The sequence below is a fragment of the Megascapheus bottae genome, chromosome 2, assembly GCF_031878675.1.
Source record: "Megascapheus bottae isolate mThoBot1 chromosome 2, mThoBot2.hap1, whole genome shotgun sequence".
NCBI classification, from domain to species: domain Eukaryota; kingdom Metazoa; phylum Chordata; class Mammalia; order Rodentia; family Geomyidae; genus Megascapheus; species Megascapheus bottae.
The window spans coordinates 33,023,685-33,049,092 of record NC_143510.1 but is presented as its reverse complement, the minus strand read 5'-3'; the positions used below and the strand labels follow the sequence as shown (position 1 = coordinate 33,049,092).

The 25,408-nt window shown below is 40.3% G+C and overlaps 1 protein-coding gene across 17 annotated transcripts in view; it reads left to right on the top strand.

The window, feature by feature from the left end:
* Positions 1-25,408, top strand: part of Magi1 (membrane associated guanylate kinase, WW and PDZ domain containing 1) — a 504,671-nt gene that overhangs the window by 422,536 nt on the left and 56,727 nt on the right. For all 17 annotated transcript variants that reach the window (XM_090323644.1, XM_090323635.1, XM_090323681.1 and 14 more), the window contains 5 exons: positions 3,052-3,109; positions 6,674-6,789; positions 9,042-9,134; positions 12,975-13,157; positions 14,270-14,890. In XM_090323644.1, the coding sequence (XP_090179770.1) occupies positions 3,052-3,109; positions 6,674-6,789; positions 9,042-9,134; positions 12,975-13,157; positions 14,270-14,890 (1,071 nt within the window). The remainder of the gene's footprint in view (positions 1-3,051; positions 3,110-6,673; positions 6,790-9,041; positions 9,135-12,974; positions 13,158-14,269; positions 14,891-25,408) is intronic.

Genomic DNA, 25,408 nt, shown 5'->3' with positions numbered 1-25,408 from the left:
CACACACACACACACACACACACACTTTTTTGTTGCATTCACTCCAGATTTTTTTAAAACAGAATTTTCTTAATAAAAGCAATCTAATTTCAAGCAAAAGAAAATGTTTGGGTTTTCAGTGAACATTATTGAGCTGGATGTTAGAAGGAATGTTCTCTAACCAGCCTCTGGGAGGTGTGGAAGGCTGCTGTGGGTGTTGGACACAGATCATTCAGTGATAGAGGTGTCATTTCTGAACTCATCAATCTGGGCTGGGTCCGCAGCTCCATATTGCACGCTGTGATTTGTAGATTTTTGTCAAGTGCTCTGCAGAAGCATCCCTTGAACCTAAATACTCCAGCACAATCCTCTTCTGGAACCACAGGGTACTGGGGAGAGCAGAGACAGGAGAGCCAGAGCATTTAATCCACTGTTGACCTTTGCAGTAACTCAGTTCAGAGATGTTAAGCAACAAGTTTAAAGCTACAGAGCAGTCAATCTAAGTGATAGGTAATGTTCAGTCCCAGATGTATTGTAGTTGTAAAAGGGTCTTGGCTCCTTCTGATCTCCATAATTGGTTATATAATCTTTTTTCTTTCCTGGTGGTCATTAGACATAGGGCATGGATCTTTATTAGCTATGTTTACTTTTAAAGCTATAATATCTCTTTCTGGGCTTAAATATTTTCTGCCCTTATTAGCCTCTTAGAACCAAATGGCAAATTCCAGGACAAACATCCTTACCCCCCACCTCAAATTGATGACCCGTTTCTATTTTAAGCGTTAGGAAACTAATTCCTATTATTAAGTTAATCACCATATTGGAGGCAAGAAATTTTTATCTTTTCAGTTCAAAATGAGTTTTAGCTTGGAAAAACTGGGAAGATGGTTTCATCTGTTCCAAAAGTGTTTAAATTGGTAAATATTCAGAAATACCATTCAGAATACCCCATTTCTCAAGCCCAGAACCTTAAGTAGTTGTCAAGATAACAGATCAAAAGTGAGGTTGGCTTCTTACAGCATCATTGGGTCTCCATCAAAGCATGATCCGTGTGGCTGTATTTCTTGCTTACCCACCCACTGCATTTCTATTTATCTTTGTGTCCCAATTTTAATACCTCATCATGTGAACAGTGACCATTCAATAAATGTTTGTCAAATGAACAAGTTGAATGCATAATTTCCCCATTTTATGTAAGGATAATCAGGGCAAATATTTCTGTTGTGTATTTTGGAAAGAGGTCTGATTTGTTTAATTTTGATTTGGTCCTTCACACTCTCCCATTCTTCTACCCTATGTTACTCTTTTCCTATTTGCATTTTTTTAATCTTCAGTTTCCCGACTCTTTGGAAATATTTTCTTGGTTCATTTTCATTTAAATGGTAATTTCTAGCATTGTAAGGAGAAACCATTTCCCAGGCATTTGATTTGTGTTGGTCTATAAGAACTCCATATATGAAAATGCCAAGTTGTGTCAATGTCTTATCATTTGACCTGCCTTGCATTCTAGTAGCTAGTGTCTCCTGAATGCAAGATCTTCTTTGAAACTTGTCTGTGTGATTTTAAAAAAACAAGGGGGGAAGGAGGAGGGAAAGGGGGACAAAAGCATGAGAAGAGGTATCAAGTTTCAAGAAATAATATACCCACTACTAAACGAATGCAACTGTAACCCTTCTATACATTATCCCAACAATAAAATACAATGGGGGGGGGAGAATCTGTCTCTTCAAATAACTATCATGGAGGAAAACCCATGAAATTACTGTCTCAATATAACAGCCAGTTTCAGGCAAAACATGCCCTTTGAGTGTTTTTAGATCATATGTATTGATGTGTTTTTGTAAACATGCAAACCACCATCTCACTTGTTATGACACATCTGAGCCCTACACTGACTTGTCAATCACGATCACATGATTCCTTGAATTAAAAAGGAACTGTTTCAGAATAAATGATATTTCTTTCAAGTATTTGTGGTGTTGCATCCAAGTTGCTCGTAATAATGGCTACTAGGAACGATGATTCACTTTGGAGTGCAGTAGTATACAAGCCTGTTTTAAATACATACGTCATGGTGGCTTCTGAATTAAATTGTGTAATTGCTGCTCTGCCTGAAAGAACTGTTTGATGACACAAACAAACTAAATGCTTTTTTCATAGTGAAAAAAAAATAGTCTGGTGGTACAGCAGGCCTTTCTACAATAGATTCTTGTAACAGAATTCACAATTGCCTACTTAAATCAACTTTCCACCCTTTCATAGGAAACCTTAGGAAGTGAAACCGTGTGGAGCAGAGCTGAGTCACCAAAAATTCTCCACCCTCAATAGTATCAAGATTTGAGCTCAGAGTTTTACACTTGCTATTGTAGGTACTCTACCACTTGAGCCACACCTTTATCCCTATTTGCTTTAGTAGTTTTTCCTGTAGGGTTTCACGTTTGTTTGTTTTTCTGCCTAGGCTTGGCCTCAGGCTATAATTCTTATATCCCATGTAGCTGAGATAACAGGCATGCACCATGCCTGTCCAGGTTTCTCTTTATCAGGTCAAATGCTAGTGGTGATGAACTGGTTGAAATACCGTAGCAGAGTAATAGATGTGTGCAGTTGAAAAACCTACCTTGGTGTGGGCATTCTATTTGCTTAGTTGCATTTTAATTAAGAATGAAGAGAAAATCAAATGCAGATTTAATGCGAAGCAGGACTATTGTGTTGAAAGTAAGTAAGAAACATTCATTTCATCCAGTTTTGCTTGTGTGGTAATGTAGTGTAGAAAAGTAAATATTGAAGGTAGGAGTTAGGCATTTGGGGCAAGTTTCAAGTATTTCTAATAAAATCTAATTTAGTTGGTTAAAAATAAAGACAGCTGGGAGTGCATTTTATTAAGTTTTATTTTCTTGAGTAAAACACCAGTAGATGAAATATTTTTCTTCATGTAAGAAAGTATACTGAACAATAACAAAATACTAATAATGATACATACATACTTCTCTTTGGTTCAGATACACTTTTTTAATTGGATTTGAGGCTTTTCATGAGATGTCCATCCTTCCTACATTTTGTTTTACTTTTCAGAACTGCCTGCTGGTTGGGAAAAGATCGAAGACCCTGTGTATGGTGTCTACTATGTAGAGTAAGTGTTTATTGATCAGCTCTACATTTGTTTGTTGTTTTTTAAAATAATTTTTTACATTCTTTCGTAATGGGATGATTTGCATTTATAGCAGTCAGAGCTTGCTGTCATTACAAGTTACTAAGTAAGATTGAAATGAATTTTATAATGAATATTTCAATAGAGGAGAAAATACTCAGAGTATCTGAAGAGAGTAGATCATGTTAGCAAATTCAAGAAGGTAGAGTTCATATTGTTTGATTATCTACCATAGTTCAAAGGAGAACATGGTCCTGGCATATGGCAAATGCTTGATAAGAACTAGATGAAGAGTGAGAAAAGCCAAGATGTCATTGAATGAGGATCATGCACTTTCAGGAGGATGTATTTGGCCTACTTTCTTGTGTTGTTGTTATTGTTATGCTTAGGTTAGAACTTCTCGTAATTACTTATTCATTCTGACATTCTAAAAATACTGGGGCAATCTTAATAATTGAGGAGATGTTACCAAGAGTAAGAAGGAAATGGAGAAGGAGGCTAAGTCTCATGACGTAACTGTGTTTTTGCCCCTCCCTTTCCTGGGGACTGTATTTGTAGTTCCTGTTTACTGTTTGCAGCTCCCACAGCTTTCACCTGAGCTCTTCATTGCAGACTTTATTCCACCATGAGGCATATCTGTCATCAGAGCTATGGATTCATAAGACAATACTAAAAGAAATTTAAAGCCCAAAAGATAGTATTTTGGATAAATATGCTGTATATCTTTTCCTCCCAGAAGAATGAGAGATCACTAATGAAAGGTCCTTTGAAAGAAAGCAAGGCTCTATAAATTTTGCATAATATACTGTGTATACAAATAAAGATAACAGGCATGTTTCTTTCCCTTATGTTATTGGCAATGGAAAAAAAAACCTTCCATATAATGTCCTGGTGAAATGAATATACAATGCAAATACCCCAGGCTGTGAAATGCATAACATCTTACTGTAAAAAATTTTGAGTTCAATACAGCAAGTGTCTTTAGCCTGTACTAAGTGGCTTTCTCTGTACCTAACAAGAACAATTGGCAATCTGGGGATGTAAGAGGCAAGTGAGGTTATTTCTCTGACCCTGCAGACATGGTCAGGTTTGGCTACTTGGGACTCATTTTTGAGCTGTCACTCAACTAGACTGTACACATAGTAAGGAGATAAACAGGGAACAACTCTGCTGGTGACAGGAGACACTTGGTATTTGAGGGGCAAGAGTTATCTTATTCTTCAGTGTCTTATAATTCTCAGAGTTTTTTTAATACCTGGGTCTCATTGATGTTAATGATAGACTAATTCTTATCATGAAAATGCCTACAAGAACTTAGAATTAAACAAGTAGATCTTAATAGGAATTAAGGAATTAAGGAATAGGAATTAAGGAATTCTGTCCATGCTGATTGATAAACCTGTCTTTGAAAAGTTAAGCTTGACATTAGAGTTTCATGTAATCACATTAAAATTATGCCTCTAAACATGTAATGAGCCATACTTTTTCAATGTATATGCTTGCACATATATGGATGTGCACGTTTGCATATTTGTGTAGGGGTGTGTGTATTTGTGCATGCATACTTAGACATACACAGTAAAAGAGCTATGGCCTTGTTTATGTATTAGTGTGTATATGTGTGGGTTTTTACCATGACCTTATTAGTTTCATAGTCATCTACAATGTCTGGGTCTTTGTCACTTTGAACACATCACATCTTCGGAGGCTAGCTATATTTGGAGTCTCCCCCGCCCCCCCAAGGGCTATACTTTTCATTCTGCCTCTGTGTCAGATGATTAGAGTAGTTGACAGAAGTTAGTGGAGTTCTTTTCACTTGACTGTTGTGGCAAGCAGTAAAGTTTCCATCTCCTGTGCAAGGTTCCATCTCAGTCCTCACAGTGTAGATGGTATCACCCATTTGCTGGCATCTGACTCCTCAGTAATGTCAGAATCTTCCTGTGGAGTTTAACCAACTTCTCCCTCTTGCTGACATTGGAAACTGACATCTTGTCATCTAAAAGCAAACAGCCCTAAGCTTACAGGCCTGTTACTCCTTAGTTAGTAGCTTTGCTATATTGAAGGAAGTCTTAATTCCTCAACAGTTTGTTATTTATTTTTAAAATTATTATTATTATTATTATAAAGGTGATGAGGTTGCCATTTCCTAAGTTGAGTTATGAGTCCATTTCTTTTTTTTTTTTAAAGGCCAATTTATTTATTTGTTTGTTTGTTTTGCCAGTCCTGGGCTTGAGCTCAGGGTATGAGCACTGTCCTTGGACTTTCTCAAGGCTACAGCTCTACCGATGAGCCTCAGCACCACTTCCAGCTTTTTTCGATGTATGTGGTACCAAGGAATCGAACCTGGGTCTTCGTGCATGCTAGGCAAGCACTTCTACCACTAGGCCAAATCCCCGGCCCCATGAGTCCATTTCTTTTAGAACATTGTCACTGCTTCCTATGTTTTCTCTCGCCCATGCCACCCACAAGTTCATTTGCAACATAGTTTCTACTGAGTAGCACTGCTGCACTTGTTTACCTTATGTCCTTCCATTGTTTTGTCCTCCCTTCCCCCCTCAAGACAGAAAAAATGAACAAACAAGACAAAAAAGAAAGGAGGGGGAGGAACCTCTTGTGCTGTTTCTTGGAATTCATTTCAATAATGTGACCTTGTATAATCAGAGGCACAGAGACATTGAGCCTCTCTGTGTTCCTCCCTTAAGAGTGCCCTCTTTTGGTTTCATTGTATGTAAATACACAGAGTCCTAGACAATTTGTCTTACTTTTTATTTTGAGAAAATAGCCCCCTCCTTATGCTTTCTGTGGTCCTACTTACCTGAGGTCAGCCATGACTGGAAAAATATCATATGGGAATTTCCAGAAATAAGTCATTTCGAAGTTTTAAGTCAAGTGCCATTCTGATTAACAAGATGAAATGACAAGCTATCCTGCTTTGTCAGATTCAGAATGGGCACTGTCCCTTTGCCTACTGTGTCTGTACTTCATGCACTGCTAGCCTGTGAATTACTTAGTTGGCAACTGGCTCAGACCAGCATTGCAATACGTGTGCTCAAAGCACACGTACATTTACTTTGTCCTAGCATCGGAATGCAGACATTATATAGTGGCAACAGGAATATGCTCAAGAGAAGCTATGATGAGCATAATGAGGAAAAATTAAAAAACTGAGTCAGATGCTGAGGTTGCTAAAATCTATGTTATTGCTAATTCTTATTGTGCCTACCTTGTAAATTAAACCTTGCCTTAGGTACATATGTTTGTGGACATTTAAAGAAAAATCACAGTAAGACAAGCTTCAATGTTATCCCTGTTTTCAAAATCCACTGGGGTCTGGAATGATATCTTTTGTGAACACTGATACTGCCTTAGGAGTGAGAGCATTAGTAACTTTACAATTGACAACACAATTCCTGGTGCAGATAAGCAGTCAGTAAAGGGTCAAAGCACCTGCTTTATTCAGTTCTAACCATAAGACTTGACAAGGATTAGCGTTTTGCTGGTGGGATGATTATTTCCTGGCTAAAAACAGTTCTCCTTTCTCTATAGCCACATCAACAGGAAGACCCAGTATGAGAATCCTGTTCTAGAAGCCAAGCGGAAGAAGCAGCTAGAACAACAGCAGCAGCAGCAGCAACAACAACAGCAACCGCCACCCCTAGAAGGTTGGTTTCTTCCCTAGAGGCTTTTTCTTAGTTGGGAACTGGGATAAAGCCTGGGCACTGACACCCCCGTGTGGTCAGAGCTGGCCTTGGTGACCGAGCCATTCTCTCCTGCATGGAGTTGCTGTGCTGGGCTAAGGAAGTCGAGCCTGGTCTCGCTGCCTACCCTCGCCACAATTTCCTGATGGCTGTTCAGAATCTCCCACACCTCTCCTTTACTTTAGAAAGATGCATCATGCCATTACTAGACAATGAAGGGATTCCCCAGCCTGGCAACATTTATATTCTGTTTTCACAAATACAAATGCAGTTGTATTTTAGGCAGAATTGCCAGGCATGCTAAGTGACTATTATTTTTAGGAAAACTATGTAAAGAATCTGAAAGATCTCGTAGTTTGGAGTGATTTTTGAAAGTTACATTAATTCATGTTCTTTGTAAAAAAAAAAATGAGCCATTCATGAAGGTTGACTATTAAATTCTCTCATGTTTGCTCCCACATTATTCTTAAAGTTTTCCTGTATAGAAATGTTAAATATTCTAAGGATATACAAATTGCTTGTTTTAAAAATCAGATAATTATATGTGTGATACACACTTAAAATGCATACAACCTATTTTTCTCACTTGCTGTTTTCTGTTTTATTTCATTATATATTTACTTTATAATATTGTGTGTGTGTGTCTGTGTGTCTGTTTTTGTGTTAGGACCTTGTGTTTATGCTCTACCTTTTCTATTCATGGCTGGTGATCCAGCACTTAAGTCATACCTCCACATCTGGCTTTTTGCTGGTGAATTGGAGATAATTTTTTTTTAATTTATCTGCCAGGGTCAACTTCAAACTCATTTCAGCTTCCTGAATAGCTATGGCTATTACCTTATTATTTAAAATAACTCTGTAGTATATCACCTAATTGTATATTTCCACCTTTGTTTAGCCATCCATTTATTAATAGAAACAGATTTTTTTCCAGTTTTCCACTGGAAATAATACAATAATAGGCCCCATGTCCCTTTAATATAATATCAAACCCATTGCTTTGATTACTATCATACAGAATATAATGATGAACTTTTTTGTAGGGGAGAATTGAATTTAAAGCCTCCTGCCTGATGTGCACATACTTTACCACTAAGTTTTATCTCCAGTCCTTGAATGTAATAAATTGAGACTCTATGCTTTGGATTGGCCAACTTTTTCTGTCAAGATCCTCATAGTTAACAGTTTTGTCTTTGTAATACATACATTCTTAGTTACAAGTGCTCAGCTCTCTGCAGTCTAGAAAAAGAGAGAGCCAATATATGAAGAAATGTACATAGCTGCATGTCTAAAACTTGACCTATGTATCCTATAAATTGAACTTCATTTCTATGTGTCACAAAGTCAGCATCATCTTTCTTTTGATTATTATTTTTTTTTTTTTTGCTGGGTAGTCTAGGCTACTTCTTCTACCTCAGCCTACCAGCTACTAGGGATTACAGGGTATACCACAACACCCAGCTTAACTCTTTTATTCCTTGAATGATTTTTAAAACATAAACACTGCTCTTTGCTGGCAGAAGAGCAGCATTTGACCAATTTGGCTAATAAACTCTGGCATTCTACTTGTTGTCCTGCTCTGTTTAAAATTTTGACAGGAAGTGTGTATCTTTTTACCAATTCAAAGTCCTCCGCCTCACCTCTTCTATATTTAAAAAAGAACATTTTAAACTTAAGTATGTTTCCTGAACTGGTAAAAATTGGTACTGTTGGAAAATGTCCTTTGTGTAGTAAGGGATGTGCAACAGAATATGGTACCTGTGCCTCTTGAGGAAGCAGGCTGCAACAGACCTCATTAGGACACAGGAATCCTGGTTGTGGCTCCCTTTGGGTTCAGAGATGACAAGAGTTAGCACTTCACCCCGTGCTATCATTGCTGTTCATCTAAACAGCTGGGTCTGCCCATGCCTCACTTGCTTTAGACAGCCTTCTCTCTCTAAGGGCTGACTTTAGGTGACTCACTGCTTTTCTCAAGTTTGTTTGGATGCTCCAGCCAGAGAAAACTGGAGTTTTTATAGATGCTATGTTACTCTCCAAATACTGGTGAATGTCTTTCCCCGAGTATCCCTGAGAAGAGAAAAATATCTTGATGTCCATAAGAAACCCAAGGTTAGGTACTCACTTCATTTTGATATGATTTGCTTTACTAACTTGATTATCACTGAAAAGGGAACTGGGCCAGCTATTTGAAACTCTTTCCTTTTTCTTTCTCATAGAATGGGCAGAAGATCATTCATCCCTTGTGCCTCCTGCTGTTTCTTCCCATCCCCCAAGCAATCCACAGCCAGCCAGGGACCCTCCTCTTCAGGGTAATGTGTTTTTATAATTACATCATGATGTCATGTCTCATTTAAAAAATTATAGTGAAGGCCAGGAGTTTTGCCTAGTGGTTGAGTGCTTGCCTAGCCTGCATAAAGTCCTGGGTTCAATTTCTCCATACCACATACACAGAAAAAGCTGAAGTGGTACTGTGGCTCATGTAGAGATCTAGCCTTGAGAATGCCCAAGGATGGTACTCAGGTCCTGAGATCATGCCCCAGGACAGGCTATACACACACACACACACACACACACACACACACACACACACACACACACACACACACACACATATTGTTAATCAGACATGTCTGAAAATTTAGAAGCCTTCCTGAATAAATTCTCTCAGCTCTACTCAGTATTTTAAAACAGGGATGTTTGTTGAAAGACCATTGAAACCAGAGAGAGCTTTCAGCTTTAGTGCTGTTAATAGTGTTGGCTTGATAATTCTGCATGTAGGAATGTTTTTAAATGTCCCTGCTCCCTTAGATAGCAAAAGCACACCCCCATCTCCCTCCTCACCCTTATCCTGTGACAAGCTAGAATTTCTTTTTCCTCCCCTCCCCACCCATGAGTCATGGGTCTTGAATTCAACCTGGTGCTGTCCCTGAGCTCTTCAGCTCAAGACTACTGCCCTACCCTTGAGCCAAGCCCCACTTCTCATTTTCTAAAGGTTAGTTGGAGATAAGAGTCTCAGGTCCTTTTGGGCCCGGCCTGGCTTTGACCCTTGATTTTCAGATCTCCATCTCCTGAGTAGCTAGAATTACAGGTGTGAATCATGGCACCCAGCAACAACCTAGAGTTTCTCCAGACATTGCTAAGTATCCCCAGGTGCTAAATCATGCCAGCATTGGGGACCATCAGTTTAATATTTAATATTTAATGCCATGTTAAATAGGTTATTTTAGAAAAAAGTATTATTTACTTCATTGTTATAATAAAGGTGGTATACAGCAGGATCACAACTGCACAAGTCAAGTAATGAGTGCATTTCATTTTGTACAGTGTCCTCCCTTCCTTCTCTCCTCGTTCCTCCCTCCTGTCTCCACTCACGAGTTGCATAGTTCACTTTCATTCATATCCTGTGAGCTCCACTGCTGCATTCAGCATTAGATATATCAAGACCCTAGTCAACAAGCTCGCATTTGACTAAGATGTCTTTATATTATATTAAAGTTCTCTTTCCTGGCTCCTCCCATGGTGTTGACATTTATGCATGTTATAGAGAGAGCATTTCCTTGTGTCTTACTTACTTACATCCACAAATAATATTCACCCCCTACAGAGAGCCAGTTTTGAAAAACTCCCAGATTTTCAGGCCTCATTGCTCCTCAGTGATAGGGGAAATGGTGGGAGTTTTTTGTTTGTGTAGTTTGTCTTTTCTCTTAAATAATGAGCAAGCACCTGTTTGTAGTACAGAACCATTAAAAAGAATGTAAAATTTACTTTTTATCAAGCTATGCCTGTGTTAGTCAGAAAATTAATAAATTCTTGTATTTTGACTCCACCATTATAATATTCATAATAAAGGAGTTATTTCTCCGCTTGCTGGACCTTGTCATAAATGAGAGTTTTTAAAGCAATTTATGTAATGTGCCTTTTTTGACGTGAGTATACTTTTATGGTAATAATGGCTTTATTAAAGGTAGAACGTAATATATAATAGCAGTATGATTGTAGCCTCCTCCGTGTTTAGTTGAGGCTTAGTAGGGTAATAACCCCAAATGTTGGTTCAAGGACAAATGTTGGTTTGGGCCAAAGCCCAAAAGATCCTGAGTCAGCGAGCCTGGGGGCAGGATCTTACGAAGGATTGTTTTTTTAAAAGTTGCTCAGGTGAGTTTCATACACAGCCAGGACTTAAAGCTTCCTTCTAGCCCACAAAGGTTTAGGTCTCAGGAAATTACATAGACCAGAGCTATGGCATAGTCTCTCAAATTTCACTGCTTGTAGGGAGAAACTATTCCTCTCCACAAATCATCTTAACTAATGATCCACCCATCTATAAAATGTAATAAAATGTACATAAATGGGAAACTCTCTGTTCTTCCTTCTCTAGTTGGGCATGACCAGTGGAAGACAGTGGTATCATTTCAAAGCTCTGTTCATGTCTCTATTAAGATAAAAACATTCTAAGCACACAGTATGCTAATGACTTAAAATATTCAAACTGCCTTGTGTGTTTCACATCCTCTAACTTGGCCTGTAATAAGAGCAAAAAAAAAAAAAAGTTCTAACATCCAGATCTAACTTCTTTTTTTTTTAGCAGAAATTTGTTGAATGTGTTTATGCTTTTGTTCATTCATTCCTTCTCTCCAGAAGAAATACTTAAAGCACATTAAAATATGCCAGACAAAGTTCTAAGTGTTCAGCTTACAAGCAGAAATCTTCATGGAGCTTATATTTTAATGGTCGTATGTATGTTCAGATGCAATGTCTCTCATGCCTGGTCACAGGGGTCAGGATTACTAGACAAGAAACAAAAATAACAGAAAAGGTAGTCAGCGTTGGTGGTTCAAAGCTAGCTGAGGCAGAAAAGTGTGTGAGCTTCGTTCTTCATTTAACTAGCAAAAAACCCTAAGTGGAGCTGTCACCCAAATGGTAGAATGCCATCCTTGAGTAGTAAAAGATAAGGGATGGTGTTCAAGCCCCAGTGCCAGAGTGTGTGTGTGTGTGGGGGGGGGGGGGGGGAGATATCAGACAGGATAGAGAAGGTATTGTGTGTTTTAATACGTGCTCAGGAAAAAAAAATCTACATAAATGAAGTGTGTTTCACTCCCAGCTCCCTGAAACAACCAGCAGCCTTTGCTACATGATAATAGGCCATTTGCCTCCTTTTCCCGAAATAAATTTTAAGGGTCATTTCACCTGTCCTCAACTTCCCATCTGGTAATTTGCTTAGCAGCTGTCTCCCTACAGCCTTTGCTGCAGGTGGCATCCCTCCCTCCTCCTCCCCATGCCTTGGCAGGTGACTTTGCCTGGCACATCTCAGGAAGCTTTGCCTTTCTGTAGCCACACTTTGTCAAACTTCCAATAATGCTTGGGATTTCTGTGGAGTGGTAGTTAATGAACAGACCTCTGACTACAGGCAGTTTAAAAGAGCCTTCTTTTTTAGGAGCCAGAAACTTTTTAAAATATGCAATTAAAAAATTGTATGCATGCCCAGAGACCTTTTAGGCCTTTTAGTTATAGTTAACCAAAAATAACTTTTCTTTCTGGGTGCCAGGCTTCTAGAGCAAGGGTGTATGAGGATTTCTCCCCTCCCCCCCCCCACACACCACCTCCTTTCACTCTCTCTCTCCCCTTCTCTTTCTTTCCCTGTCTCCCGTCAGAGAGCATTTTTAATAGGAAGGAAATATGGCCACTGTATTATCCTGGAAATATCCCCTGAGTCTTCTATTTGGTTAAAATCTAAACATTTTCATCAGTTGATATTACAGGTAAAGTCCAAACTCAAAGCAGTGCATTGGATACAGTCCCAATAGACAGTGACATACACAAGGATTGACTTCCTGTAGGGAAGCTGCACCACCTCAGTTCCCTAAAGCCAGGGAAGTAGATTGCCCAATCAGAACCAGTTTTGTCCTCCTTTTCTGGCTTTCCTTGGACTTCAAAGATTGGCATGTTTAATGTACAATACCCATCTCCTAACAGAGGGATCTGAGAGTATCCCAATTCCTGAAATCAAGAGAACACTTTCTTGAAACACATCTCTACCCTGAGGCTTCAGCTCATACTTGAGCTTGGAGAGTCAGAGCTGTGTTTCATAGCTAACTTAATTCTCCTTCTCACTCATAGATGGCACTCCTTGTTCTTCTCTTGTTTTAATCCAGGCAAACCCTTTTTTACACGAAACCCTTCTGAGTTGAAAGGCAAGTTCATCCACACAAAGCTTCGGAAAAGCAGTCGTGGGTTTGGCTTTACAGTGGTAGGAGGAGATGAACCAGATGAATTCCTCCAGATCAAAAGCCTGGTTCTGGATGGTCCTGCCGCACTGGATGGCAAGATGGAGACAGGTAAGTGTGCGGGGCTGCAGCATTCTGGGTGGTGAGACCAGCTCACACCAAACAAGATCAAACAACATTTTGTCACACAGGTTTATAAAGGCGCTTTACATAGTTGGGCTGTGTCAGATTCTTCCATCCTTCAGTACAAGTGCCAGAAACCTTTAAAGCCATTAAACACTTCAGAAGTAATAATTCACTAAAAATGTAGATCCAGTTGAGTAACTGATTCCTAAACTTGGTTTTCTGCAGTGACAGTTTCTTTTCAGAAAAAAAAATGCTTCAGTATTCTTTCAATGATGATTATGCAGGGAAGACACTAAATACTAAAGCAGTTAAAATAAGCAATAGAAGCAGTTTCTCTGCACCTTATGTAATCTGCTCCCCTTACAGATTCATATCGCTGACAGGAGAGACAGCATTTTATCTCCACCCCAGCACAAGTTTTGGCGAGATGGATGAGTTTGGCTTAAGTCATAAAACACCTGCCTAGCAAGCATGAATCTCTGAGTTCAAATCCCAGTTGTGTCAAAAAGAGAGAGGGAGAAGGAGGGAAGATTACTAAACCTGAGACTAATTCCACAAGACAAACTAATAGAAGGAAAGCAGTAGGTTTCTTTAATATGAATTTTCTGAGTTTTCTGTGACATGGAACACTCGCAAGGAAGTACATAAGTATGTAAGCATGTAGTTAGAGGTGAATACTACCTTGCACATGGGATCCTCAGTTATTAAAGAAGATAAATGGGTGTGGGCTAGAGTAGTTAACTGGGCAGGAGAGTGTGTAGGGGTTGCTTTAACAAAGTTGCCATGTAAGTAATGTGCACAGATTTCTCTTGCTTTTGACTTCCTGTCAGTGGTGGTAAGAATGTTAAGCTGGGGTAAGATTTGGATGTAGAAGGGACTAAGAGCAATTTTATCTTCTGCTCTTAGGAAGAAAAGGAAGAGGACCAGGGTACCTTCCCTCTATTCTTACACTTGCCGAGTATTTTATTTTTTAAATGTAGATAGCTCAGAAGAATCCTTATACCAGAGTGGTATATTTTGGGGTAGGATGTTCAGAACACAACATTTCTGGGTGCAATAGGTTTTGTTTTTGACTCCTTCACTCTTCTCCTTTACAGGGGACGTGATTGTCAGCGTGAACGACACCTGTGTTTTGGGACACACGCATGCGCAAGTTGTGAAAATCTTCCAGTCCATTCCCATCGGTGCCAGTGTGGACCTTGAACTCTGTCGAGGTTACCCGTTGCCTTTTGACCCAGATGACCCCAACACCAGTTTAGTGACCTCAGTGGCCATTCTGGACAAAGAACCAATTATTGTGAATGGACAAGAGACCTATGACTCACCCGCAAGCCACAGTAGTAAAACGGGCAAAGTGAGCAGCATCAAGGACGCCAGGCCAAGCAGCCCTGCCAACGTGGCTTCTAACAGTCCTCACGGTTATCCCAATGACACCGTCTCCTTGGCTTCCTCCATAGCCACTCAGCCAGAACTCATCACTGTCCACATAGTCAAAGGGCCCATGGGCTTCGGTTTTACTATTGCGGACAGCCCTGGTGGAGGAGGTCAGAGAGTGAAGCAGATTGTGGATAGTCCGAGATGCCGGGGCCTGAAGGAGGGGGATCTTATAGTGGAAGTGAATAAGAAGAACGTGCAAGCCCTCACACACAACCAGGTCGTGGACATGCTGATCGAGTGCCCGAAGGGCAGCGAGGTCACACTGTTGGTGCAGCGGGGAGGTACGGAAATGCTTTTGTTCTGTCTGTCCTCTCAAATCTCTCACAGAGCTTGCTGATCTTTAAGGGAACTCTTTAGGTTTAAAAATAGCTATCTAGTCCTTGAAGATGATTTTTTAAAAAATCATTTTTCAGTACTGAGAATTGAACCCAGATTCAAGGGCCTGTTAGGCAAGTATTCTATCACTGAGCGATGTACCCAGCTCAAAACTGTTTTGATGAAACTATCAAAAATTTTTGATAGTTTCAGATGCTAGTCCTTTTAGAATAAAGTTTATACTTTCTATATTGTTATTTATGTGTAGGTTCAGTACTACTTCAAAATATAAATCAGTTTGTACCTTTTTTAAAACCCATAATATATAGTAGTCTGGCTGTGGTGGCCTATGCCTATAACTCCAGCTATTTAGACCGTAGTAGTGGACCAACCCAGCATAAAAATGTTAGCGAGATTCCCGTCTCAACCAACAAGCTGGACATGGTAGAGCATACTTGTTATCCTACCTACAGGGGAGACATAGGTCAGAGGACTGCAATACAAAGTAGATTCCAGACCCTCCCCAAAAAATTAATAACATGATACCCTTGACCAAACAATAACTAAATCAGAAATGGGTTGGTAGAATACCTGCTTAGCAAGTATGCGGCTCTGAGTTCAAATCCCATTACTCCTAACAAAACTCAAAAGGTTAAGATTTCAAAATGTTTCTCCTCTAAGACCCCTGAGCCTGGCCTGCACAGAGTGCCACGTGTGCTTCTCCCACTGTGGCTCTCATTTCACTCTCTTTTTCTTCTCACAAGACCTTGAGCCGTGTCTCACCTTAGTACCTTGTTGTTTTGTTTTCTAATCTAACAACGGAAAAAAATCTTTTGTTTCTGTTTCCTAGAGTTCATTTTAACTTGATTTGGTCTCAGATCCCCTGAGAAAGGCCTTCTTTGATTACTTTAATTATCCCCAACCCATGTCATCCCTCTATTTCTTCTGCACCTCTCTACCATTGTGGCCTTTATTGCAATCAATGTTATCACAACTCATTCATTTTATATTTATATACCATCTTTTAGTTCACTAGACTATAAGATCCATTGAAGCTTACACACCTGACTCCTTTTATAATTTATATATTCTTGGCTGGGACTTTTTATAGAGTAGGGCGATAGAGTGATAGTGCCACCAATTGTATTAAAGATCTTGCCCAGCCTAGTCTCATGAGAGTGAAGAGACTGAGGATCTCACAGAACTGGGTTCAGCCTTCTTCCTCCTAGCTCCCCTCCTTTGCATCTCCCCTTTAGAGCTTTACCAGCACTATAATGCCTCGCACACAGAATTATTCTTCACCCCAGTGAAGTGTCTTGCTTGTGAGCTGAATATTTGTGGCTGACTTATGGCAGGGTATGACACAAAATAGCTTGAGATTGGTTGTTCCCTCTTTGCCAGAGCAGTTTGTTTCATAGACAACACATTTGGGTTTCTGACAAGAGAGGAAGTCAGACATGATTCTCTTGCAGCAGAGAACTCATTTGTGCCAGAGCAGCCACACACTCTGCTATGGAGAAGCTTCCTGCTATGTGATCAGAATGATTGGGGTCGCTGGGTAGAAACCCACAATATTGTCCAAATGTCTGTGTGCTTCAAAATGTTCAATCAACCCTTCTAGAGTGCTTATAAAAACTGTTGTGCGCATTCCATTTTTTAACCCATTCCATGACAGTTCTGAAGTCTCTTTCTCATACCCAAACCACTTGTTTCTCAGATCATTGGTTCTTTAATAGCGGCCAAATATAGTTGGAAATAATTTGAGCGTGGGATGATGGTGAGTCAGGCATGATACTTGGCTTTTGCAGGTAAACCAATGATTTGAAGAGTTTCCCTCTTCTCTGACCTTTATGGCTCTCCTAGGATTTAAGAAGGTGTACCCCAGTACAGCTGAGGCATTCGCTCAGATTCGTGGTTCCCAGTCCTGTACTCTGCCTACCTAATTCTGAGGAGCACTGACTTTGCATGCTTATTCATGTTGGTGGCCTGCAATCTGGAAACTTGCCTGTGGGTCTTGGCATCATTTTGATTCTGCTCATTTGATAGTTACAAACTATCCATTCTTCTCTCTAATTTACTCTCTTCTTTCTGTGTTATAGTCCCTTGTTCCTGTCCGTTAGATTTCCTATGGAAAGAGAGCCTTGTCCCCCTCAAAAAAAATATAGTTCTGTGACTATTTGCTAACTTAACCCTTCCTGGAATCTGTGAATTTGATTAAAGTAGCAGTGAGTGATTAATGAAAGAGATCCCTGGATTTTTAACTATGTTTGTGTCCCCACAATTCCTGAGCCCTTCTTTCTGTTTAATTCTATCACATTTTATAACATTGATATAGAAAGATTCAAAATATATTACCTCATTAGTCAACATCTACATGGTTTCTTCCAGAACCTGAGTCACTTAAAGACCCTATAACATCAGCAGACTTTGAAATACACCATATGCCTTGTGTTTGATTTATGGAGAGGATGGCATGTTTGTACATCTGCAGTTGGCAGGCTAGCACCAGCTACTATTAATCTTTCTCAAAAGCACATAATTATATTTGTTTCTGCCATGCATTATTGTGTGAGTCAGCACTGACATTTAATCACCCTTCTGGTGGGGAGGGGATATAAGGAGAAGATTTGAAGGAGGCACAAGACAGCAGCCAAGTTAATCGAGAACGTGAAGGCCACTTCATGGATTGCTTTGAGTTATTCTTATTTCTGTCACAGCTCCTGTATGCAGAATGACAAGCACTTCATGATTCTCGTGAATGGTGAAGATGAGGCTTTCTGTGCTTTGGGACAAAATTGGTGCTCCAAAATTCTGGAGCATCTGTTTTAATGCTTTTTGGGGGGTATCATGGGGCTTGAACTCAGGGTCTGGGTGCTGTCCTTTTGCTCAAGGCTAGCACTCTGCCACTTTGAGCCACAGTGCTACTGCCAGTTTTTTGAGATAAAAGTCTCACAAGGAGTTTTCTGCCCCAGCTGGCTTCAAACCATGATCCTCAGATCAGTCACAGCCTCCTGAGTAGCTAGGATTACAAGCTTGAACACTGACTGGTACCCAATTATTTTAATTATTTATCACCAGGCTCTTTTTTGTTTGTTGATTGGTTCATTGACTGGTTTGTTAGTACTGGGGTTTGAATTCAGATCCTGGTCTTGGTCATTTAGCTTTTATGCTCATGGCTAGCACTCTACAACTTGAGCTACAGCTCCACTTTTGGCTCTGTGGTGATTAATTATAGAGAAGGTCCTGCCCAGGCCGACTTCCATCCTCCATCCTCAGCTCTCTGCCTCCTAAGTAGCTAAGATTAAGGCATGTGAAACCAGCACTCAATCCCCAAGCTCATTTTTAACATTTGTTGTCATGATCAGATATGCTTTGGTTTTCAGTACTTTCAAGCTGTTTCTTCTCTCTCCCCTAGTAGAAAATCCAGTGGAGGTTGAAATATCTTTTTTAAATGTCTGGGAGCAGATTGGGTAGAGTTGTTTATGCACATCCCTGGGCATCTAGAACCATCCCAGGCACTCTGAAAGCACCTCCTTTGCCTGTAGTGTACCAATTAGGTGTGTTTGTAAAAGCATAGCCCCTTCTGGTTCTGCCTGGCAGCCCATCTTTCTGTCTTATCCCCCAATTTCAGCCTCCTAAGTAGCTAGGATTACAGGCTTGAGCCATTGTACCTGGCTATTTCTTTTTTTCTTTTTTTTTTTAAAAACATGTTGAACCCAGGACCTTTGGGGCAGTTCTGTCTTGTTCATGCATTATGGCAAGAATGACTGTTGTTCTATAGATGAAAGACCATAGTGTTCAGAGCTCTAAGCTGAAACATCAGTCTCTGTGTGACTTTAGAAAATTCACTTAGCTTCTCTGAGCTTAGGTCAACATAAAAAAAAAAAAAAGAGTGGATGCCACTTGTCTTGAAAGTAGATTATGTAGTGTTTGTGCCACAACTGACACTGAAGTAGTTGTCACATGAAAATGGTGATGTTTTATTAATACTGCAGAATCAATCAAGTAGGTAGCTTCTTAGTTGAAAAACACAAAGAAAGAGGCATGTGTAGTTTTGTTCTGGAAGCTTCATTGTCCATTGTGATGTATACCCAGGATTGCAGGTACTGTGAGGCTCTGTCCCCCGTGGACCCTTCTTGTTTTTATTCTATAACCATATGCCTTGAGGAAACCAAGTTTATAGAACTAAAAATCATTATTTTCATTTCCGAGTAATTAAAAAGTATACTGTTTTTTGTTTTGTAGTAGACCCTAAGAACAGAGTCTCACCCTGCACTACATCCATAGCCTTGAGCTACAAAGTCTCATTTCTCCATCTCACCTCAGGCCTTTCTCAGCTCCTACCTTCTACACCTTCTCCTCTGGGCACCAAAGGCACATTTAACCCTGGGGAGGTACTGTTGATGCTCTGAGTATACTAGTTTTTGTTGATCACAAAAATAGAACGAATATTTTGCTTTCTAGTTTGTATAAGCCATACACAGAAGATTTTTATCCTCTCGCTAAGTAATGTTAGGATCTGATTTAAAAGTAATGGAATGTGGGGGGCCGGGAGTTTGGCCTAGTGGTAGAGTGCTTGCCTAGCATGCTTGAAGACCCCAGTTCGATTCCTTGGTACCCCACATACATAGCAAAAAGCCGGAAGTGGTGCTGAGGCTCAAGTGGTAGAGTGCTAGCCTTGAGAAAGTCCAAAGACAGTGCTCAAGCCCTGAGCCCAAGCCCAGGACTGGCAAAAAAAAAAAAAAAAAATTAATGGAATGTTAGAATTCCTGGAGAGGAGGAATGCCCCAACTTTTCCTTCTAACCCAAGCTTCCTGTGGAGGATCAAGCATCATCTGACACAATTAAACGTCACCTATAAGTTAGAGGAAAAAAATGAATAATATAGTTTTGTAATCATACTTCATAACTGTGGGAGAATAATGATGACAATTTAAAGAGCAAAATTAGATATGAAAGTGGTTGACATGAGCCAGCTGCTAGTGGCTCATGCCTGTAACCCTAAGTGCATAAGAGATTGAGACCTGAGGATTATGGTTCAAAGCCAGCCTGGGCAAGAAAATCCACGAGATGTTCAATTACCAAAAAGCTACAAGTTGATTTGTGGCTTAAGCACTAGTCTTGAGCAAAAGAAGCTCAGAGATGGTGCCCAGGCTCTGAGTTGAAAGCCTTAAGACTGGCACACACACATTCAAAATGATACTGATGTTATTGATGCCATTTACTGAGGACCTAATGCATGCCAGGAAAGTCACCATGGCGTGAACCTCACACATACAGACACAGACACAAATACAGCACACACACACACATACACACTCATATATACACTAACACATAACACAAATAAATTTAGCAGCACATTATTGTTATTATTGAACTATCATAGAATGATGATTTTGAGTAGGATCCTCTGAGAAACTCGGCAGTGGTTGCTTCCACCTACAACAGGGAAACAAATACGGATGGGCTGGTTTTGTTTGAGGTGTGGAAACTTCACCACACAAGCATAAAACAAAGGAAGCTAAGCATCTGATTTGATTTTACAAAACATGGAGAGACTTGCGATGAAAATATTAAACACTTCTTCCATGTGCCAGGCAAACATTTATATATGTTTAGTGTCCAATTCATGGAGCCCTCTGAGGTAAGCCCAAACTTAGATCTGCATGAGAGAACACCTTGAAACCTAGCCATTTCAGTGATTTTTCCCCCACATCACATATCTAGTCAATGGCCAAGGCAGGACTTAAACCCATGGCTTTAGCACCAAAAACTATATGCTTACCCATTCTGTTACACAGCCTGTTGGCTTAAAGGCAAGAAGTTGGCCTAGTTAAAGAAATCAATAAGGTCTGAAGTCCATGGGCAAATTGAGGGCATTTAATTCTCATCAGAATTCACAGGTATTTGGTTCATTGAATCGGCATCGGTCCAACAGGAAGAGCAATATCTCATCTAAGCACGTCATTATCATTAGCTCCACTACACATTTATGCATGTGTGCATGCATGTGGCTGTATATGTGTATATATATGTGTGAGTGTACAATGCATTTTTCTGCTGAAACAATGCAAACCCATCATAGTTAGACTCATTGTCAGCTTTTCTCCGGAGAGTTCAACTGAGTGATCTGGCGCCTCTCTTCCCTTTTGCCCTCTGGTCTTAGATGAGAGAATGAATTGCAAATTGTACCACTTCAGTCTTTCCCTGCCAGAATATCTCCTCCTGAGCTACAGCATCTCAGCAAGAAAGTCTGGGTGGCCTATGCAGTGAAAGTCTAATCATGTTGAATCCTGTATATTCCTATCAGCAAATACCACTGTGCACTCCCCTTTCTTAGGATACCCAGACTCAGCCTATGTTTTACTCATTCCTGGCCACTACTTCTCTCCTGTGGCACCTGGCCTGTCTGTCAGTGACCTGGCAAGAGGTCTTGTGTCTCCCCAGGCCATCTATAGCTGGAGTGATTTAGAGTAAATTTGTTCACAGTACTCCCCAGGTCCACGTGGCTTCCAATCAGTTCACCTTCAGTGTGAACTCCAGAGCCCTACAAAAGCCCCCACCCCTGCAATACCTCATATCCAATGTCATCTAGACATGCATTACCATTTTTTCCCGGATATTCTTTGCCCCAAGATCCTTTACCTACAAAGCCTGCCTGTTCTGAGCCCCTCATATGAAGTATCTTCCACCATCATCCTCATCTATTCCTTTGATCTTCCTGGCACTTGGACAGTGCTTCCACTTTGTGCACCAGAGCAGATGACCGAATCAACAGTACTAAACCCTATTTCTTCCCACATATATCCCTATGATAAATTTTAATGTATTTGATAGGCACATAAGAGTTTACCAGTAGTTACTGATATTAAAATTGGCTAAGTTCTAGCACTTCCTAAGTGCTAAAAAGGATGGAATATATATTTGCCATTAAGGAGCCTTCTGGCCTTTTATTAGTAATTCAGTTTTCAGTTGTTATTTTGATTTATTGCCACAGTTTAAAGTTATCAAGGATTTTCTCTTCTTTTGAGAACTCTTTATGAAATGTTAGGTCACATTTGCATTTGAGATGATGTATAGTAAGAATGCGATAAATATAAAACATTTCTATTTTGGCTGTCTTTCATTATGTAATGCATCAGAATTACTCTTTACTTTCACATGTTAAGGAGCTGTAGTTTCTTTAATTATTTTTTTTTGCTTCAATCTTTATATCAAGTGGCTTCACTAGACTGTTCCAATATGCATATTCAGTTGCAGGGGATATGAGTTTTTTTCTTTTAGGATTTAATGTAGAATGGTGGACACACCTCATAGTTGTATTTTTTTGGGGGGGGTATGGCCTTGTATGTGCTATCTTCCTTAAAATTAAACACATGGCCAAGTTTTCACCTTTGTGCATTATTTATTATAAGTGCATATGTGATTTATGATTTTCATTAAGAGCGGTGACATCTCTGTGTCTTTCTAGAAGAGTAAAGAAATTTCATTGTCTTGCCTGACAGGCTACAGAATTATTATTCTGTGCTTCTACTTATGAGGCTGAATTTGCATGTAAAGAAGTTTTGTTTTCCCTTTCAAGAAGACAGATTTGTTAACATCCTGTGCTAGGTATAGAGTAGACACCTGGAAAATACTAAAATCATCTACAAAAACAAAGCAACAACAACAACAAAAAACTCCAGGCTTCTGATTTTATGAACCTTTTATTCTAGGGGAAGAAAGAAAGGGTGAGATACCCTGAGGAAAAGGAAAATAGCAGCCAGAGGAAAGTTCTAGTATACATATCAAATGGTAGGGAGGATGTGAGTCCTTTTCTAGAACAGGCAGAGGGACTTGACTGACTAGAATGAGGGGAACAGGTTTTCAGGAAGGGCCAGTTAATACAGGAAGCATATAAAGGAGGGTTTGTGAGTGGAGACAGGCAATCAAGGGAAGTAAGTGGTGGGCATAGTCGGGCACCCCACTTCAAGTCCTAATTTCAGAGTAACATCTGGGTTTATGCAGGCAAGGGACCAACTTCCACTAATAGTTCTGAATGATTTCTCTGAGTATATGGGAAGAATATGTTTTAGGGAAGCAGGAGTAGAAGATGAAGCCCAACTAGGGATAGTCTCAACAGGCTCCGCATTGTGAACCATATTTACAAGTACGTAAAGTACACATGTAGACATTATTTAAAACTGTGGGACTGATTGAAGTTACTTAAGAATGGAAAGAGTCTGACATGGTGACTCATGCCTATTCCTAGCTGCTCAGGAGGCTGAGATCTAAGGATGATGGTTCAAAGCCATCCCAGGCACTAAAGAGCGTGAGACTCTTCTGTCCAATTAACCACTAGAAAACCAGAAGTGGTACTGTGGCTCAAATGAGAGAGCAGTAGCCTTGAGCTGAAGAGCTCTGGGACAGTGCCCAGGCCCAGAGTTCAAGCCCCACAATCAACCAAGAGAGAAGGGTTAAACCAGAAGGCTGAAGTTCACAACCATTCAGGGTCAGACTGAAAGTCTGCCCAAGAAGATAGAATAGCCAGTGGGAATAGGAGAATGAAACGAACAGGAAGATGGCGATCACAGAGACCAAGTTGTTCCAGGAGACTCCAGCAGCACTAGTGATACCAGGAGGTACAGTGACCCAAGGTACAAGATGCCATGGCATGGGTAAACTCATGAACAAAGCACCATGATACTGGGGGTTTCAGTCAGCCTCAGGTAGATGGCTGGAAGAAACAGAAAGATGGAGATTGAGCCAAGGTGTTGGTGAAGTTCTGTTATGACATAAAATGGAGGCCCAAGCTGGAAAGGGATGATGAGACACCACCTCAGTGCTAACAGGACTGAGTCAGAAGATAAGGAAGCTGGCAACTGGAGCAGGGCAAGATCTTTGCCTTCTCTGATTGGAGGAGTGATGTTTGGGACAGAGATGGAAAGGAGAGTCATCACAGAAGAGGACAGTTGGTTTTGGGGATAATATATGCAAGATGTATGAGTACACTGCTAAAATACCTGTGTATTTGAAGTTTTCCAGTTGCTAGAATCCATTTTGGTCTCAGTCTCGGTCTTCTCCTCCTCCTCTTCCTCTTCCTCCTCCTCCTCCTCCTCCTCCTCCTCCTCCTTCTCTGCCTCCTCCTCCTCCTCCTCCTCCTCCTTCTATGTCATGTCTTCGTAATATTTACGTAAAGGACCTTCCTACTTGACTTCTTCCTGATCTTTACCAATCAAGGCTAAAGACATTCTTTGTGTCCAACTCTGGAAAAATAAAGAGAAGAAACAGGGCATGAACAATCTCCTCGTTGGTGACCAGGCTAGTAGGTACAAGTTACCATGGTAACAGCCAATCTATCTCTGTGTGGTGCAGATTTGAACAAGAGGTGAGTCGGGGAGGAGGACAGCAAGGGAGCTTGTTTGGATGTCATAAGGCTGGAGCAGAATCTCAGCTGCTACACCATTCACACATTGGGCCAAATAATTCTTCCCTTCAAAATTCCATCCAGCACATTATAGAGTGCTCAATATTATCCCTGGTTGCTACTCAGTAGGCGTCAGTAACCTGCCTGCCCCCTCCTCACTTGTGATAACAAAAGACTCTAGACATTGGCAAATGCTACCTAGGAGGGCAAAGTTACCCTCTGTGAGAAACAGTGGACTAGAGCTATACTATGAGGTCTGGGAAGGATTTAGTGGTCTAGTGAACAGTAATGTATGGCCCACCCTTGTATCTTTAGTATTATCTTCAAAAGGCATTTTAAAGTTTGAATGCATTTAGCAGCAATTTCATTGTGCCACAGCTATGCCACTTTCTCTTGTCTAATTCTTTCACTTCTATTAGTCCTACAATTTTAATTCTTTGAAGTTCTGTTTATAGCTCAAATTACCTTCCACCTTTCTTTCTAAGCATTTTTCAGTCCTGAGTCACTTCAAAACTATTACTTTCATTTTCTCAAATTCATTCTCACATTCTTTGCTACCATCCAGAGTTAAAATTTGTTTATTGAGGCTGTCTATGCATTACCATCTACAGATTAAAGGGGGTTGGGAATTTGTAACTTTCTATGTTTGTATTCTTGCTTCATTTATCATAACCCCTTATCTGTAACCATGGGCCTTTTTGAACCAAAATCTACCCTGATAGAGTCTTACTGTTTTCAAAAACTAGCATTGGTCAAGACATCATGGTACAGGTGTAATCCCAGTTTTTTGAGAAGCACAGGTTTTGTCTAAAGCCAGCCTAGACAAAGGTTCAAAAAAAAAAAAAAAAACTAAAAGGAAAAGGACGGGGGCCTGGCTCAAGTGTGCTTCCTTATAGCAATTGGGAGTCCCTGAGTTTAATTCCTAGTAACATTCTCATGCACGCCTGCACGCGCGCGCGCACACACACACACACACACACACACACACACACACCCTCACACACCCTCAGGAATGTTAGGCCTCTCCTGACAATGTGGAGGATACAATGTGTGTTCACAAGGACACAATGTTGTT